This window comes from Amphiprion ocellaris, chromosome 11 (assembly GCF_022539595.1).
Source record: "Amphiprion ocellaris isolate individual 3 ecotype Okinawa chromosome 11, ASM2253959v1, whole genome shotgun sequence".
Taxonomy (NCBI): Eukaryota; Metazoa; Chordata; class Actinopteri; family Pomacentridae; genus Amphiprion; species Amphiprion ocellaris.
The window spans coordinates 18,152,708-18,171,723 of NC_072776.1; the positions used below are offsets into that span (position 1 = coordinate 18,152,708).

General features: G+C 38.7%; 1 protein-coding gene across 1 annotated transcript in view; it reads left to right on the forward strand.

Annotated features, from left to right (window-relative positions):
• The window catches only part of LOC111574178 (receptor activity-modifying protein 1-like), an 89,207-nt gene that overhangs the window by 42,202 nt on the left and 27,989 nt on the right, over window positions 1-19,016 (forward strand). The window contains exon 4 of the mRNA XM_055015085.1: window positions 14,971-15,106. Within this exon, the coding sequence (XP_054871060.1) occupies window positions 14,971-15,106 (136 nt within the window). The remainder of the gene's footprint in view (window positions 1-14,970; window positions 15,107-19,016) is intronic.

Below are 19,016 nucleotides of genomic sequence, written 5' to 3' on the forward strand. Positions count from 1 at the left end.
GATGAAGAATTTGAAAGAGTGACTCACTTTCATCCAGATCGGTTGTATCCAGTTGTGATAAAAAGCCACAGCATCAGTAACTCACTGGGTTTGTTGTCCATTGTTTGGTTTCAAATAGCACTTGGTAATCAGCCATGAAAAATGAATTGTAGGTAAAATTGCTGACCTCCCTGCCTGTAAACGGATGGCCAGCAGGGGCTGGCATTTTGAATTTTCACATCACTCTGTCCAACAGATGGAAAAATTACTTTGACATTTCATTTCTGCTTTCAGTGCCCTATGATTTATCTTACTAGAGTACAACACAGTTTTCAAGGAATTGGTTAATTGATCAAAATCATTTAATTGGTCACAATACACACTGCCCGTCCAAATGTCACACACTGATATTTCATTGGACTGCCTTTAGCTTTGAGAACAGCACACATTCGCTGTGGCATCGTTTCGATAAGCTTCCGCAATGTCACAGCATTTATTTCTGTCCAGAGTTGCATTAATTTTCTACCAAGATCTTATATTGATGATGGGAGAGTCGGACCACTGTGCAAAGTCTTCTGCAGAACATCCTAAAGATTCTCGGTGGGGCTGAAGTCTTGGTGGAGGCCAATCCATGTGTGAAAATGATGTCTCATGCTCCCTGATCCACTCATTCACAATATGTTCGTACCATCAGGGAAGAGAAACTCCATTGATGAAAAGACCTGGTATTTTTTAGTATACTTAGGTAGTCAGCTGACCTCATTCTTTGGGAACATAACGTTGCCGAACTTGGACCTGACAAACTGCAGCAACCCCAGATCATAACTCTAACCCCCACAGGCTTGTAGGCACTAGACATGATGAGTGCATCACTTCATCCACATCTCTTCTTACCCTGATGCCCCCATCACTTTGGAACAGGGTAAATCTGGACTCATCAGATCACATGACCGACCACATTTCTTCCTCGAAGATGATGGTTCTCCACTATTCTTCAGGTTTTAATAATGCGTTGGACGGTTCTTAGCCTTATTTTAGGAGATTCAACAATCTCCTTAGTTGTTTTCTTTGCTGGATGCAGGCCAATAATTTGACCCTTCTGAAACAGATTATTATCCATTCTACGACCACAGGATATGTCTTCCAACATGGCTGTGTAAGAAATGAGCTACTAACTTCATGAGTTAGGAAGCTGATGGGAGCTGACGTAGTGTTCACTTATTGTCATAGTTACAATGACGCCATGCCACTATCTTGCAATACAGAAATCTTTAGCAAATCCGTGGATCCAGACTATAAACCACATCACTGCCAAAATCTAACCAATTGGTCCTTGTGTCATTTCTGACCTTCCCTGAAAATTTCATCCAAATTAATTTGTCTGTTTTTGAGTAATGTTGCTAAAAGACAGACAGATGGACAGACAATCAAGCAGATGGACAAACTTACGCCGATCATCACATGACTCCGCTGCGTTCCTTGGTGGACTAACTATTGTTATTGATGCAAAAAACTATGTTTAACAAACATCTGTGAGAGCTGTATCAATATGCTCATCTGATTGTTTACTATAAAGCAATGAAGCTTATCTACCAAAATTTCAAACTTATCCTATTTCTTTAATTCTGACACTTCATAATTGAATCATTTTATATAGAGTGAGTTCAAAGTCTGACTTCAGTGAAGGTTCTCCTGTTCAGCGGTTTTTGTTTATTTTATTACAAACGAAAATTTCAGCTTAACAATTTCCATCTTGTGAATCTCTGAAAAATATAAAGACAGCATCTCTCCAGCTGCATGACTCTACAAATATGTTCTCCATGTTACCCCAGCAAGATATGTTCCAATGGGCTTCTTGTGTTCTTATCCCCACTCGTCACTTAAGCCATTTTGGAATGAATTTCAAATTTGGTCTGAGTAAACAGGACTCTTCTCCATCATTCACTGTGAAATGCTGCTATGTGTTGGCCCACCCTAAGTATTTGGCCTTCTTTCCCTTTGTAAGAGGTTGTTTAGAGACGCTACTCAACCTCAGAGACACTAGAAAACCTTCTTTTGATCGTCTTATGTTCTGTATTTAGTATATTCTGTGTCTGTGATGGAGTTGCTTTTCTGACAGTGAATAAAGTTTGATATACCGATCTTTTGATTTTGTTTTCACTTCAGTCTGTCGGATGGTGACTTGTTACAATTCATCCAGTTTCCACAAAGTGTTTTAGAGTATTATGCATTCTGTCCCAAAGAAACTTTCAATCCAGCCCTGATTTGGTGCTGAGAAATCCCCTCTTTGCTTCAAATAACTTCTGACACTTTCACTTCCCTCTGATGGCATGTTTCCCACCATCACAATGCTATGTATTTATAATAGATGAACAATGGGTGGAAGTTGTTTTACTTCTGATGAGTTCATCAATTAAACCTGTCATCTGAAGACTGTTTCAATGGAAAACACACAACAATCTGACCGTTTGCTTCTATTTATGGCTGCTAACGGCCTAGAAATTGTGCAGAATCTTAATTTCTTTTTCATTTTTCATGTCAGAGCTTCTTATGTTTTTATATGTGTCCTAATCCTGAACATGAAAATGAGAGATTTATTTTTGCTGTGTTTCATCACATTGCCAGAGAATGTGGAACTTTTTAACATGATGTTTAAAAGTTGTAGCAACAGTCAGCAGTGTTTTCCATGACACTCCTCCTTCTATTCAAACTGTAACTGACTAGTTATTACTTAAGATGACGGATAATTTAGCAGCTGTGACAAGTTCCCTTTTTCTTTCTTTAAAGTATTACTGAGCACTGACAATCTTTTAATAAATGTGTCTCAATAATTTGGAGCAATAGAGAAAACTTTTTTTTTTTCCACAGGGGACACTGTTAAATTTGCTCTCTGTGTTCTCATCAATTTCACCAGCAGCTTCTTTGAGCACACGGTCGTATGTTTCTCTGTGTGCGTGTCCATAAATGACTTCTCTTTAGTTGTCTTGCACTGCAGGCAGAGAACAGACCATTTTAGCTACAAGTAGAGGGGGAAAAAATATCTGCGCTTAAGTGCATAATCATTCTGCAGGAACATGCCACTAGTGAAGAATGCCTATTTTCCACAGCTCTTCAAAGGAACATTACATTCTGCTGATTTATTCAGGTGTACTCATGAGTTGTGACAAGGACAACGGGTAACTGAGAGAACCAAGCAGGAGAACAAAAAGACAGACAGTGTACTAGTAGAGGACAGACAGTAGATAAAATGTCTCCAACACCGATCCTGAGGAAGCAACCTTAGTCCGGCTCAGCATTAGGCCACAGTATTGCATAAACTAAGTCGTTTTAGTTGTGTATAATTAACCATACCACTGACAATATCCATCCATCCATTCATTATCTACACACTGCTTGATCCTCATTAGGGTCACAGGGGGCTGGAGTCTGTCCCAGGTGACTTAGGATGAAGGCAGGGGACACCTGGACAGGTCACCAGTCTATCGCAGGGCTACATAGAGACAAACAATCACACTCACATTCACACCTACGTACAATATAGAGTTATCAGTTAACCTCCCCATGCTATTGGACTGTGGGATGAAGCCAGAGTACCCGGAGAAAACCCACGCATGTACAGGAAGAACATGCAAACTCCATGTAGAAAGATTCCAGACCCAGGCCGGGATGCAAACCAGGGATCTTCTAGCTGCAAGGCAACAGTGTCAACCACCGATCCACTATGCAGCCACTGAAAAATATCTGTCACAGCTTTTTCCTTGAAGGCAACAGGAATAGTTTTACACCCTTATGTGAAATAATACACACTTAACAAACGTCTATGACTTACAGCACTTTATATGTGATGTATATGTCGCGAAGATTGTAAGGTAAAAATCCGAACAATTTCATTCCTAGACATTCTTTGTTGTAACCAACCAACACACACACAAAACAAGGTTACATGAGGTTATTACCATCAATTGTTTGTTGTTTTTGGGACAGCTGGCCGTTCTTCAAAAGTTTACACTGATTTTTAGTTACACACATTTATGTTTTATCTTATATTCTAACTAGTGGTGGGATGCGATGAAAAAAATTAATTAGAGGCTTTGTAATTTATCGTGATTAATCACATTTTTGTCAACTAGCAATTTTTGACACAATAAGCAAAATTTTTCATCCCAAATAAATTTTGGTTGATGACTGAGTTGATGGATAGACATATATGTGAACTTAAACAACAGAAATGTTTGTTTCATATATATTTATCTGTGCATTTTTCATCTGTCTACTACATTCACAGATTACTGCAAACTCAAAATGCAATTAGAGCGATTATATTCAACATTTTAAGACTATTTGCAAACTCAAGCACTGTCAATGTCTTGAAAAGTGGTCTATTATGGGCTGGCTCTACCATTTGCCAGTAACGGGACTGTTGTAGCTAATGCTAGCTCAGCAACATGTTTTACAGTGAGGCGATACGGGCGGCTTGAAGTGCTGCAGTGAGAAGAAAATTCTTTGTTGCACAATTTGCACACAACCACGCTTTTATCCAAGCTGCCATCAGGCATTGTTTCTGTAATTAATTAACTGAAATTAACACGTTATAGTCCCAGCCCTAATTATAACCTCATTACTTTACATAACTTTATTTTTATTTTTTCTGTTAAGCCACTTTACCCTCATCTGTCACCCTTGTATATATTGTAAATATTATTACTATTGTTCTATTATTCTTTTATTCTTATCACTATGTCTACTGTTACATAAGCTGCTGTAACAATGTAAATTTCCCCTGGAGTGGGGAGAAATAAAGAACTTTATCTTATCTTATCTTATCTTATTTTATTGCAGGACTGCAAATTCCAATCATAACGATTGTATTTTTTGTAACACATTTAATGTTTAGCGTGTGGGACCTTACCTGGTACATTTATCAACTCTGATTTACTGTAGTGCACATCATTCCAATAAGTTTATTTTCCTTTCTGCTCACTGCTTCAGCTGCTTGCGGTTTACCACATTTAATAGTCAAGTTTTTCAGTGCATAACAAGGAAATATAGTCGGATTTTCTGCTGCACCAAGTGGAAAGACTGAGATGCAAAGTTAAATCGTCCGTAGTGCTGGAAATACTCATCCCAAACTTTTCTGAGCCTGAACATCAAATAGACGGAGTTGTGTACAGGAAGAACTGGAATGTGTGGGTTTCTAAAATATGCATAAAACTTGTGTAACTTTACAGAATCTATATTGAGCTGTCAGATAGGTGGGAGGACAAACACATCTCTCCTCTCCTCTACTACCTCCTGAACTGATATGATTCACGACTAAAATGTGTTTAAAAGTCGAGGAAGTGGGTGTTTTGATGTTAGATTGGGTGATAGGGTAGCGGCGGTCAAAAATAATTTTGATCAAAAGCCAAAGATGAAGGTTTCCTCCACTATGAGTCATTGTGAGAAAATGACAACAGTGAGACAGAAAAGAGAGGAAACAGTGGCAGAGTGTAGGACGTTCATTTGCGAACATAAGATCTGGCTCCCTAATTAGTCTTAGCCTCTGACAGAAAACATCTGCTGGCCTTTTTTGCCAGTTTGTCACTTTCACAGTGGAGGGAGTCACCGGCTGCGATCCCAACAGACTTTCATCCATGATTCACTGTCAGACTTAAGTAAATCTTTGGCACAGCAGCTGCTCTGCTCTGTGTGGTGATTTTATCTTTTATGAGGAAGTTTAGTTGGACTTCAGAGCATCAGCAGTTTGGTTTTATACTGACATAGAGTTATTGTAATCTTATTTTTAACTTGATCTGTTGAAATAACAATGATCACCAAAGTCCACAATGTGAGAGCTGTAATGAAAGTCCAAGAAAAGAAGGAAGATGATTTGTCATAGTGTTAGAAAGGTGCAGTTTAGTCAGATTATTTGAAGGTAAAACTAAAAATTGCTACAAATTTTGAATAACTGAATCTGTCTGCCAAGTGTGATGCGTGTTTAAAATTTGGGTAATAATTATACCGGTATAGTAGAGCACATGGTCGGAGCTCCAAACATAAGCGTACTGCGCTCTCTGAGTGCTTTTCTTCAAGCTGTGGCAGTTACGTGATGAAAAAATTCTGTACATGTTCTCAAATAAAATTTTACTGATATACTCAGTAACACAAAGCCATATACAAGAGGTCCATATAGCTTTGTTCGAGTAATGACGCGCTACCAGAACTGCTGTTCGAGCTACAAGTGACTCTTGTGTACGTCCTGAGATGTGGTCTTTTCTTTAGTCAGCCTTGACAGAGACCAGTGGCACTGACTCTGGGAAGAAAATGTAATAAAACACATGTAGAATAGGAGCGTAAGTGCATTGTGCTGTTGGAAATCATGGTGGAACAGAAAATCAAAGCCCTGGGAGTGGATGACGGAGGAAACCAGTTACATGTCAGAGGCATTCGTAATCTGATTGCCATCATATGTGCTGCAGTATTGTATTTAGAATTGTATATGTATATAGGCTTATTACTTTTGTAAATAAGAGTTTCACAGATGGCTGTGGATTGCTCAGTATAATTATATGTGTGGTTTTTCTCATTAGACCTTATTAAAGTCCATCTCTGGTATCCTCTATAAACTCTGTTCTCTCTGTGAAAAGTAGCACCCAGGACATTGAGAGGATCTGTTCCTTAGGTTTGTTTTTGCACAAAAACCCTGGACGTCTCAATTTGTGTTTTTAAGGCTGTCATTGGTACCTTACAATTTCTAAGTGGAAATGCTCCGCTGTGGTGTTGACTGTTTTTTTCACTAATGATGTGTCTTCCAACCAATAAAAAACACCGTATGGTCACCGTTAACAAGGTAAAAAAGATGATTTTCACCAGAGGCGGTCTTTAAAATGTTTGGGTAGAGGCACTGTAATTGTTGACAGGGGAAGTAATTACTCAAGATCGAAATGGGATTTTGGAATAAAGTTTAGGTTTGCCAACAATAAAATTCACAGGATGGAGATAAAGTGGGAGGAAAAATTGCTGACTAGCCAAGAAGGGAAGAAGACATCCATCTTTTGTAATGCTCCAGTCTCACTTTGCTTTCTTCCAGTCACAGGGGAGCAAACTGTGTGCTCCATGACCACGACTGAAACTTTTTAAATGCCCCAAGCCTGCTTCATCAATGCATCATCAAGCAGTGCACTAAAATTTGCATTTTTCTCTCAAACGCTTGCTCCCTCTGCCAACCCCATGCTGCTGTGTGTAATACTGTGGGATGCTGCTGAGGAACAAGTTAGAAATTCATGAGAAAAGCCATTTCTGACTTAACAAAATGCCACAAGACAGACACATTTTTATTCATGCTCATTTCTCAGTGCGGTTGTCCTTCAAGGTGTCTGTTCTGGTTAGATACTAACCTGTTTGCAAATACAACAAAGACAATGAGATCATCACTGTTTTATGCTTTAAGATGTTTGCATAAAGTCCTAGAGACATGAAGAAAAATACTAAAAAATACTAAAAAATAATGTTTTTTCTTTAGTGTCAGCATTTGCAGTCAGTTTTGAAAAATGCTAAAATATAAAAATAAGGTAAACTAAAAAAAAATTTGCTGTGAAGGTTCATCTATTTCATTCGCCTCATCTTTATTTAGACCTTTATTTCATCTGACTTGAATCTTGTCATCTGCTGCATTCCTCTATCAGTATTCAGTCCTGGAACATATGTGGTAACTAAATCTGAACCCATTTACTTTAATTCTATAGTAATTACCTGTGTAAACACATCTTGTGCTTGGTGCACAGCCTCAGACATTCTATCCAGATATGATTACAGGCGATAGCTCACAGTCTGATGGAACAGCAGCAGACCAACAGCTGTCAAACTAAGATGAGAGCACAAGACTAACATTTTAATCTGCACATACAGACTCTGAGGTAGTCTAGAGGGTAGGAAAGGAATTAAGAGAGGATTAAAACTGTGGACATGCACACGCACATAAGATGAGAGAAACCCAACTAATTCAAATACAGAGATTCTTTCAGTACTGAGCTCCTTTAGTTCTTTTCCGAGTTTGGTTTCTTATGCATCTGAGGTATTAGTCCAATTTCATTTTGTGCACGCCTCGCAAACACACACATGAAGTACACAAACTGCCTGAAGCTGAAGAAACAGTGCATTCTTGGAGACGCCACACACGGAAAAGAGACGAAGCAGCATCGAAGATCAAAGGTCGTCAAAACATCTGCTTCCAAGCAAAAGTAGTTCAAGTACGTTGACCGCACAAATTGACTAAGAGCATGTTTGAATAGCAGGTTCCTTAATGTACGAGTCAAGTCAAGCCCAAGCTCTGAGGTATTTTCAACGGGCTTTAAAGAAAACTCAAGTCAACAAGCACAAATATGGCAAAAAGAGCTTTCAGACAATGGAAGAGGTTTTGTGGGAGACAGTTCAGAAAGAGAGATGATCCCATAGAAAAGGAGGTTTAACAGTACAGAAAGGGATAATACAGTAATGAGGAGAGTTCATTTGGTGAAACGCTCTAAAGTCTGAAAGTCTAATCCTGCAAATTGGTTTGTGTGCCAACATTTATCTCTTCCATGAGGAGGGAGGAGAGTGCAGTGGAGCACGACACGTGAAGTTACAAGGTGACATTATTATTAGTTGCTGCTTCAAAATCAATACATGATTGCTGGTAGAAATGGAAAAACCTTCAGTCGGTCATGACCTTTCCTCCAGACTTCTCATGGGCTGCCTCACTGTTAGTGTCTGGAACATAAAAGTGATTTGACAGTGAGAGACACGTGTTTAAGCAGCAGGACAAGGTGACTTGTGTTGAGAAAGAAAAAACTTTTTGTCACAGATTGTTTGGGATATTTCAGGGTAACCTTTTGTCACGTTATGAGAAGAAAGATTAGGCAGGCAGGTGTTTTTCTTGCGAACACAAATGGGTTTTTCCATTCAGCTGACAGATAAATGTGCAGTTTCCACACAAGCTGGAATCATGGTTATCTTCTGTTGATACACTTACTGAACCACTTTGTTTCTGTTTGAGGACAAGCTAATGGAAAGCTTTTGGCCCCGATGCTGCTGCTGCCTTTCCAAAGTGTGTATGGGCAGCAGCGTCTTTCTTTAAATATCCGATAAGGTAAAATGAAATTCAGTCGGTGAGAGACATTGAAACGCTGCTCCCCGTCTAGTTTGACCTGTGGCTTATCGATAACAAAAGTAAAATGTTGCCATTTTTCAGTATGTCAACTGTGAATTTTGTTGTTGTGGTCAAACAATGATTGGTTAGGGTTGAGGGTTAGCGTAAATCCATTTTATTGTGTTTTGTGGTTGTTATAAACTTGGAAGTGTGAACTTTTGTTTGTGTGTCTTTGTGTTATGATTTGTTGTTTCTGTTGTCAGACAACTGAGTGAGTATGAAATAGGGACTGAAATGCAGCCCATGAAGACCACATGTTAGCTGGGAGTCTCTTCAGAGCTATTTCCAAGCTGTAGCTAAAGTACTGATTTTATAACCAGAACGTTTCCTAACAAATTCACCATGCACATCAGTTGCAAACACCAGCTGTCAACTCTTTTGCGTCTCACTGTCAGACACAGAGAGAGTCTTCTTCCTGAAGGGCGTATGGTCAGCAGCAGCTCAGCTGTATCTTAAGCTACAGACACTAAAACAGTCAATTTAGCAGTCAAAAAAGCAGGTGTTACACAGTCATGGTAAAATGATCCATCTTTGCCGTATTTTGAGCTGTAAAAAGACACTTTGAGGATGTGAGAATTAATTAATCTGCTTAAAAGTGACATAGTATGGCACACTTAGCACTTTTGATTACAGCGTGACTGTCCTCTGCTGGTCTTTTGCTCTCAGGAGAACTGATAACGTGATTGCATGATACCGACTGTCCAGATTATTATGTAACTCCTTGTGACCTTCAGGGTTTCTCATAAATCGACATGCAGGCAGTCGAGCCTTTATTAGCAGCGTTCAATTAGCCCCCTCACACAGAATAGATTTATTATGTGAATGTGCAGAGTTGGCCTCAGGGCTCTACTACCACCAGGGGGTTCTTGATGTAAATTCTGATATAAATTTACACAGAGAGAGAGAGAGAGAGAGAGGGATAATGTAGCAGAAAGTTTCCTCTGTCTTGCGTAGAACACTAAAGCAACAAAAGCAAGTAATTTATGCATGCATGATTTTGATAGGCTCACTCTGTTTTAATCAGGACAGTCTTGAACTGAATTTTAACAGACCAATATCAATTAAGTTAGTTGGGTTTTTAAATTTTTTTTTATTTTGGCATTTTCACCTTTAGTGATGTGAGAAGAGACAGGAAATGTGGGCAATGAGAGCAAGCAAAGGAATGATATGCAATACAGGTCACTGCTTGGATTTGCACCCATGTGATGTACATTCAAACCATTCAGTCATGCTAAGGTTTAATGACAGCAGCTGTTTATCTCAACATTTTCAGTCTAATATTTGACCGTTTCCTATTCTGTGAGCATCTATTGACATTTATTTCATACATTTAGTTGCAAAGTCAAACGCCATAGCACTAATTTAGGCACATTGTGGTTTCGAGTTGAGTGAAAAAGGAAAGTCCAGTAACTTTGATTTGTAGGATTTGCAGCCTAAAGCTGGTGGACAAAGGTGCTTGTCTAAAAGCAATGAAGGTATAAAATGAACAAAAACAAAAGAAGCAATCAGTCACAATTATTTGTAGTTTGGGTAGTTTGAGTATAAAACAACTTGGTCAGGTTTATTTTAAGATCATGGTTGGGGTTTCAATTGCTGCTTAGTGAAAGTTATGGGATCTTTGGGGTCAGTCTCACATAACTAGACCATTCCCCAATACTGACACAGTGCTGTGTAGAGCGGTCTGACTGCATGTCATTATTGGTCTGCTATAGGGGAAAACATTTTTTGAAACCAATCATAATCATCTTGCATGGAGCTAAGAACAACAAACCTTTGATAAAACTTTAAATTTTATTCATGTTGGTTGCCGACACAGAGGTTGTTGTTGTTGTTGTCTGCAATAAAACAATGGAAAGTAATATGTAGGTAACAGAAAGGGAGGAGGGGCTTACTCAAACAACTGATGTGGATGTTTGTTCTTGGGAGGACAGTTTGGTCTTTAATCAAAAGCGCAAGCAAGCATTGGCGTGAATGCATGGCTCACTTTGTTTGAATGAAAGAGGTAATTACTGTTTATGATCATAATAAACTGTTCTGCAGGATATTGACGACACTGTACTCACCAGAAAAATCATAGCAGTCATTTGTTCAAACAGTTTGATATGCTTGTGTTTAAGCGGCTGGCCTGTCCTTAGGGTTTAAGTTTATGTCGGTCAGCATTGCAACACCTAGTTTATGCCCTTAATCATCATTACAGGGAGTACTGTGCCCTTTATGTACTGAAGTGGAAAGTAGGAGAGTCCAACATGTGGGAGGCAGGAGTTTGCGTTCCAGCTCAGATTTGTGCTCAATCTTTCCGTAACCTTTACAAGTTGTTTTAGTTTTGTAATCTTAACCATTACTCATGGCAAAAGGGATGCCAGATCAGAAAATGCTCTGATGGGTCACTTTGGATGCTGCTGTCCTGTTTTGTTGTTTAGTTAGAATTCAGGGATTGCCAGCAATTTGTGTCTGATTGACACAAAAATATGCAAACTCTCATCTATATTTTCTCCTGTTGTTGCTCTTCATTTCTGTCTCTGTCTCTCACAAATAGGTGCACTTGATCTTTCTCTTTGATCACAGTCTTTGGTTGGAGTTGTGTAGACTGTAGATAAACCTTTTATATTTGATCTCCTCACAGCAGGAGGCAGATTCATTGCACGAAGGTAAACAAGTTATTTGTTTATATTTCTGATCCTCCATTTTGTGCAGTTTAGCTGTTTTCGTGCCACCCTCACTGTTCACTGTGCACTGTAACGTATCCATAAATACAAACACATCCAGTCCAGAATGCAAGGCTCTTGACAGCTGCACTATTGTAATTTAGGCTGTGTGCTTCAGCATATTACATTAAAAGTCTCAGCTTTAGTGATGAATTTTAAATCTATACTGAAAGAAGTGTGTGTGAGATACAGCCCATAGTCTCCAAATGGGAAGTACACAAAAGTAAATACACAGACACAAGAGGTCAAATGAAAGTGTCATATTTAATATTTTGAGGAACATAATTTGTCCTCAAAGATTGTCTGAAATCTTTGCCCATAAACACCACCAGATGCTTTGAATCTTCCCTGATGATACTCATGCAGGTTTTTACTGCAGCCTTGACTTGCTGTGGGGTCTTTCTGCCTTCAGTTTGATCTTCAACAAGTGGAATGCAGCTCAATTGGATTACGATCCGGTGAATGACTCAGCCAGTCGAGGATATTCTGAGTGCACAGAATGTTCCTGTGTGCCTCTGCATTCCAAAACTCGAACATTTTCTTGTCATTTAGAGTTCAGAGACTTTTTAACGTGTGCAGTTTGGACACTGGGGGTTCAAGTCCACTTCTGTGTATCAAACCTGCATATTTGGAAGTTTATTCCATGAAAATAATCCCTACCTGCCCGAAAATGTCTTAGATGTAGCTCTGCTCTGTTGCTTCCTCTAGAATGCGCAGATCCATGAAGTCCTTGTCTCTCTTTCCATCCTCTCCTTATTGCTCGCTGCAGCTGAGCACACCAGCTCACTTACAACTCTGCTCAAACACTGTAAAACTACTCTACCCTAACAGTGGCAAGTTGGACTACTGGAGTAGTTCAGCCAGACATGTCAGAGCAGGAAACTGATTCTAAAAATAACATTGATATTAGAAGTCCCACCTTTCAAGTTGACAGGATTGGTTCCTTAGATTTGTTGCATATGAATCCCTAGAAGTCTAAACCTGTGTTTCTGATTATCGATACGTTGCACTTTCAATGCAGAAATACTCAGCCATGGTGTTGACTGCTTGTTTTACACATGGAATGTCTAACAACATGTGAAAAGCATCATATCGACATGTAAACAAGGTAAAAAAAAAAAAAAAAAAAAAAAACAACAAAAAACAAACTTGATTTTTACCTGAGCAGGTCTTCAATAGAGTTATATCTCACACCTGTTTCTTTGCTTACTGTTGGTGAACCTCATCAGTCATAAACCTGACACCTGGTATTTTAATATAGCGTCTCTTATGTTATTATGTGACAATTAGTGTACGTTTGTCCGTCTGCTTGTCTGTCTGTTAGCAGCAGACTAACGGATCTGGATGAAGTTTTCAGGGAAGGTCAGAAATGACACAAGGACCACGTGATGAGATTTTGGCAGTGATTCAGCTTATAGTCTGGATCCACGGATTTGTTAAAGATTTATGTATCATTGCCAGATAGCAGCACGGTGTCACTGTAACTATGACTACAAGTGAACACTACGTCAACTGCCTGATGCCGATCGTGATTGCGATCCTACTACAAATCGACCGCTGCGGACTTATCCGGACTTACACATTCTATGTTGCTGTGATTTCTGAAGATCAGTAACTGATAAATAAACAAATGCTGCATTTCTGACAATGCCATATGAGGGAACGAACAACTTCGGCGGATATTGCACTCTTTGACTTCTCTTCTAGTTTCACATGTAATATGCTGAAGCACAGACACTGAAGTACAACAAATGTTTACTTATGGTCTGATCTGTAAATTTGCACATATTATTTGTTGATATTAGTGAATCTGAATAATATCCAATGGCACAAACTGGTCCGTCTTCTTCTTCAAAAAACTCCCAGAGGGCTGGAGAAAAACGAAAATAAGAAAAATGATGAACAAAATAGCTCAGAAAGAAAGATGGGTATAGGAGGACAGATGGCGGCAAGACTCATGAAAAACAGCAGATTAAAAACTGCAATGGTGGCGTGAGGAAGAGAAATAAGATAAAATGGGACAAAAGGCTTTGAGAATAAATAATTACTGCAGCAGTGTTGGGCTGGGACTAAAAAATGGTGCTAGACTTTTTCACCCAGACCAGCCCACCACCAACAGCCTGCAGCCTCTCCACCACCCCCACCCATCGACACAAATACAAATGCACCAGCCCTTAATACCACCACTTATAAGAATAATAAATGGGTACTCTAGGCTACTAACACTAATATGGAGCTATTTTAAAAGCAAATGGGAGGTTCATTGCCAGCAGGATCCCGTGATAGATTGAGGCTCCTGGTGTGCAGTCACAGTGCCCTGAGTGTTTATGTTAAATGAAGCTAACGAGCTACTGTTTATAGCCTAATATCTTGCTCTTATATCTGAAAATATTCGTTTCATGTAACTCTCAGCAAGAGAGCAGATTAGGCATATTTTCCAGAATGTCAAATGATGCCTTTAAGAGGATTATAATGCATTATCTGATATAACGTTTTATCAGATACTATCATAAATTGCTTTAACCACAGCAATTTAACACTTTAGCGGGGATCAGCGGAGTCTCATTGTGTTTTATCCGTTCTTAGCTCTGTTACGTCTTTTGTCCTCTCGTCTTTTTACCAGCACACAGAGTCCTGCAGTTAATATGTCAAAGCGTCCATTTCGACGTCCGAAGAACTCTCTTGTTAATCTCTGAAAATAAAAGATATCAAGCAAGAAGTCAGTGGAAATGTTCTTGTTCAGCACGCAATGTCTTTCCTGTGTGTGTGTGCGTGTGTGTGTGCGTGTGTGTGTGTGTGTTTGTGGTTTTAGACGCTGAGGTCTTGTAAGGCAGTGATATAGATAACACTGTGTCGGCAGATGGTGTTTTAGTGTTATGTCCAACAGATGGGGAAATGGGTTAGTTTGCTGTGATCTTGAGAGAAAAGAGAGCAGCATTTATGGTCACTTTCACTTTTAAGTGGTCTCCTGTGCGCTCATCCTGCTCACCGGTTTGCAGTTTTAAAAAACAAATTCTATATGTCTTCTGAGTTATACATTACACTCTGCACTAACTACACTTTTCTTGTTTTCCCCCCTTTTTTTTCTCCCCGTCCTTTCTCCCCCTCTTCTCCCACCAGTATCTCAGTGTGTGTCAGCGCTGGGATGCAGCCCCGACTATGAATACGCTATTGAGGAGTTCTGCCTGGCCAAATTCAGACTGGACATGCAAGAGCTGGATCAGAGACGCTGGTGTAGCTGGGAGGACACGGTCGAGTGAGTGCGATAATCACGCACGCACACAAACACACACACACACACACACACACACAAATAGAGAACAAGAGACTTCCAAGCAAAATGAAATGATATCTACATTCAGATTTGCATAAGACCATGAAAAGCGCTTTAATTCGCTTTGTTAGTTTTAATGCAGTAAGATCATTAAATGTCTTAATTATGGTTGCAATGTGATTCCAAAACTCTTCAAGCTCAATTGTTTCCACACACAGGAAATATTATATAATATATATAATAAAATTATGCATGATCTCTTAAGGCTGCACATTGTTATATATACACACTATCGTTCAAAAGTTTGTGGTCACTTAGAAATGTCGTTATTTTTAAAAGAAAAGCAGTTATTTTTTAAAATGAAGATAACATTAAATGAATCAGAAATCCAGTCTAGACATTGTTAATGTGATAAATGACTATTCTAGCTGGAAACAGATGGTTTTTAATGGAATATCTCCATAGGGGTACAGAGGAACATTTCCAGCAACCATCACTCCTGTGTTCTAATGCTACATTGTGTTAGCTAATTGTGTTGAAAGGCTAATTGAGGATTAGAAAACCCTTGTGCAATTATGTTAGCACATGAATAACAACGTGAGTTTTCATGGAAAACATAAAATCATCTGGGTGACCCCAAGCTTTTGAATGTTAGTGTAGATGTTTTTGTTTTTGTTAAGCAGTAGATTTGTTCATTTCTTACTTGAACTCTGTAATTGTCCACGTTTTTGGTTGTCTTCCAACAGCTGATTAGATACTGAGAGAGAGACAACAGAGAAGAGAAGGAGAGTGGGAGGGAAAATGGAGGGGCAGATATAGAGGGGATACGCAGAGACGGTCACCACAAAAGCTCGATACCTTTGGTGTAAACATAGATCTTTTGTGCATGAGTTAATATTATCTTTGCACTCAGTATAAGAGCTGCTCTTACAATTTGAGAGTCTTTTACTGGCATCATTTAGTACAATTAAACAATTCCATAAATACTATTTCCCATCTGACTGTGAATTTAAAATAGTCCCTCTTCTCCTCTCACCCCTATCTTCCCTGAGTACTTGTAATATCATTCTTAGTCTCTGTTTTATCACTGAAAGCGAGTAATTCTCCTCCCAACTATCAGCTACTTTGCAGAGAAAACTCAATAAAGCGAATCTTCAACAGGTTTGACCTTTGACTGGGATGGTTTATTCTCATTAGCAGCGTTTTCTCTGCTCTCATGAAAAGCACCAACTTTTTCTCATGCACTGTTTCTCACAGCTTTGGGCTTGAGCCAACTATGTCATAGTAGGTCTGGAAAAAACAAGCTGGAAGGTTAATTGGGGTAAAGAAGCAGAGTTTCTTGACTCACCCAAGGCCTCTTGTAGCCAGTGAGCCGGTACTTTGCACTAAGTTGTCCCTGATATAAACATCTGTTACTCAAAGTGGATGAAATCATACTTGACAGACTTTGCCCTTTATGTTTGGGTAAATATTGAAATATCATTAGCAAAGAGCTGAACCATAAGAGGATCACAAGTTTCCATTTTAGGGCTTTGGTTATCCAGTGTGTATATTATTCCATCTACATGGATGTTCTAGAGTTATGCAGAGGATCTTGTCATATTAGCTCGAAAGACAGATGGTGAACAAGCAGCTGTGGAACTGTCACAAAACAGCAAAGAAAGTTTCACCCGACAATGTTTTTTATTCACTTATTTATTTATTCTTTTTATTAAAGTCTCACTCTCGTCTTTGATTCAACCCCTAAACACTCATCTCTGTCTATCAAAGTTATATATTTATTTATTTTCCTGCCTCAAAATGGCTTAGATGCAACTCTATATCGTTACTCCCTCTAGAACAGGAGTGATAAACATATGGCCCACGGACCCAAACTGGCCTGCGGGCTCCTCTTCTTGACATTAAAGTTATTTGTGCATCTAAGTGTGTATCTAAGTGTGATTGATCTGACTAAACCCTGAGCAACACTCCCTAATTTTTTGGACTCAAATCTACGTGAAGGAGACAGCAGTAGCAGGAATGAAAGAGGAACTGTACAGATCCCCTGACAGGTCCATTTTTAAGGACTACTTTTGCCTTACCTCTGAGACATCGACAAAGGCAGAGCTTTATTATGATACAGTATTGTGTATTATAGTATGATTGTGACTTCAGTAACAGTTGGTGCCGTGGCTGTTCAAGTTCAAGTCTGCACCACTGAAACTTAGAAAGATAACTGGAGGAGCTGGTTCAGCTGCTCTTTCACTGACCGCTGCCAAGACAGACTGCATATGTTACTGTGACTGCAGACTTGGGATGACAGCTGTCACTGTGGCTGCAGTCACAGTCAGTTGCTGCAATTATAGCTGTGGCATATTCATTTTTGTTGGTTGTAACACTGACTACATGGATCATTCTAAAATTGGAGGACATTTTACATCCCACTCATCAAATTTCAAATAATCCATGTACAAAATACTAAAACATCCAGTTGTTGTGTAAATTTACTTGTCCCGAGACCAGATCTTAAAAAAATAGGAGAAAAGAATGTTTGAAAATATTCTTTTAAATACCAAATAAGTCTGAAGTTCCCCCTAAAATGCCATTTTTTTCTCTTGTCCCACCTCCCTGATGAACAAATTGAATCTCAAATAAAACAGTTAAAATGAAATTTAAACCTCCTTTTTTATTATTTTTTCATTGATATAATATTTTAAATAATAATTATTGTGCATGGAACGTGTCCCACAACATCCCTAATACCATAATCATTTTAGCAGGTTGAAGAAGAAGAAAACAGTGAATCACTTTTTCACTAACAGATATCAACAATAAACGTTCTCATTTCATTATTTCCAATACAGCATTGTTTTTTTTTCATTACAAGTTTCCTGAAAATATCTGTCTCAATATTCAAATTAGTTATTATATATCCAAAAATCATGTAATTGCCAGAACAAAAATGTACACATAAGATAAAGCCAGCTTCAAAATTCTTGTTTCATTATGTTTACCAATGAGCAGCAAAGATGTTTACACGGGGATTATGGGTATCTATTTTAATTACTTCATAAAACTGACAACAGTGTCAACAAACAGAAAAAACTAAACTTTTTTGCCATGTTTTAGAAAAAAAACAATTCTAGTCTGTCTGTGTGTGATATATGAAAGCCCTTCAGAATAAAAGTCGGAATGAACATGGATTTGGTGTATATGTGCTGAAGTGGAGATTTCTGGCTCGATTTGAGAAAAACTAATTTTGAGGAAAAAGTTTTTCAAGATCTATATATACGTGTTTTGGAAATAACTACTTATGGCTAAAAACTTAAACTAATAGTTATCACCTTTCAGAAATGTTATGTTCAAATATACAAATGAGGTATTATCTTATTAAATATGTGCTCATTTGCATAAATATGAAAAAGACAAAATGTGGTAAAATAAATAACCAAATGTACATTTTAGATGTTTCCATTCCATTAGTCTACAACATGACATCATTCGGAGAAAATGTCCTGTAGTGCCTCACTTGAACTGACAGTGTATTCAAACACTAAAAGTTCATATGGATCAAAAAAAATGTGAAGCTTATTGAGAGTTAATGCTGAAGTATTGCAAAACACCAAACTAGTGTTACAAAACTTGTCCAGAAAAACCTTTTGGTGACTCTGCAGGACTGAAATGTCAAATATGGTCGAGTTGAGTTAAAAAAGGTCAAGTATGAGGACGTTGCTCCTGCTTGGAGGAAGCGCTGCATTCTGGCCAAGATGCCTCTAGAGATTTCTAATTCAGTTCAAATGACATTTGGTGTCCGTGTACGTGTCCCTGTGTGTGTCTGTGGGTCTATATGAAGACAGTTGTACACATCACCCTCCTACCTTTCTCTATATCTCAGCTGTCAAAAGGAGGGCAG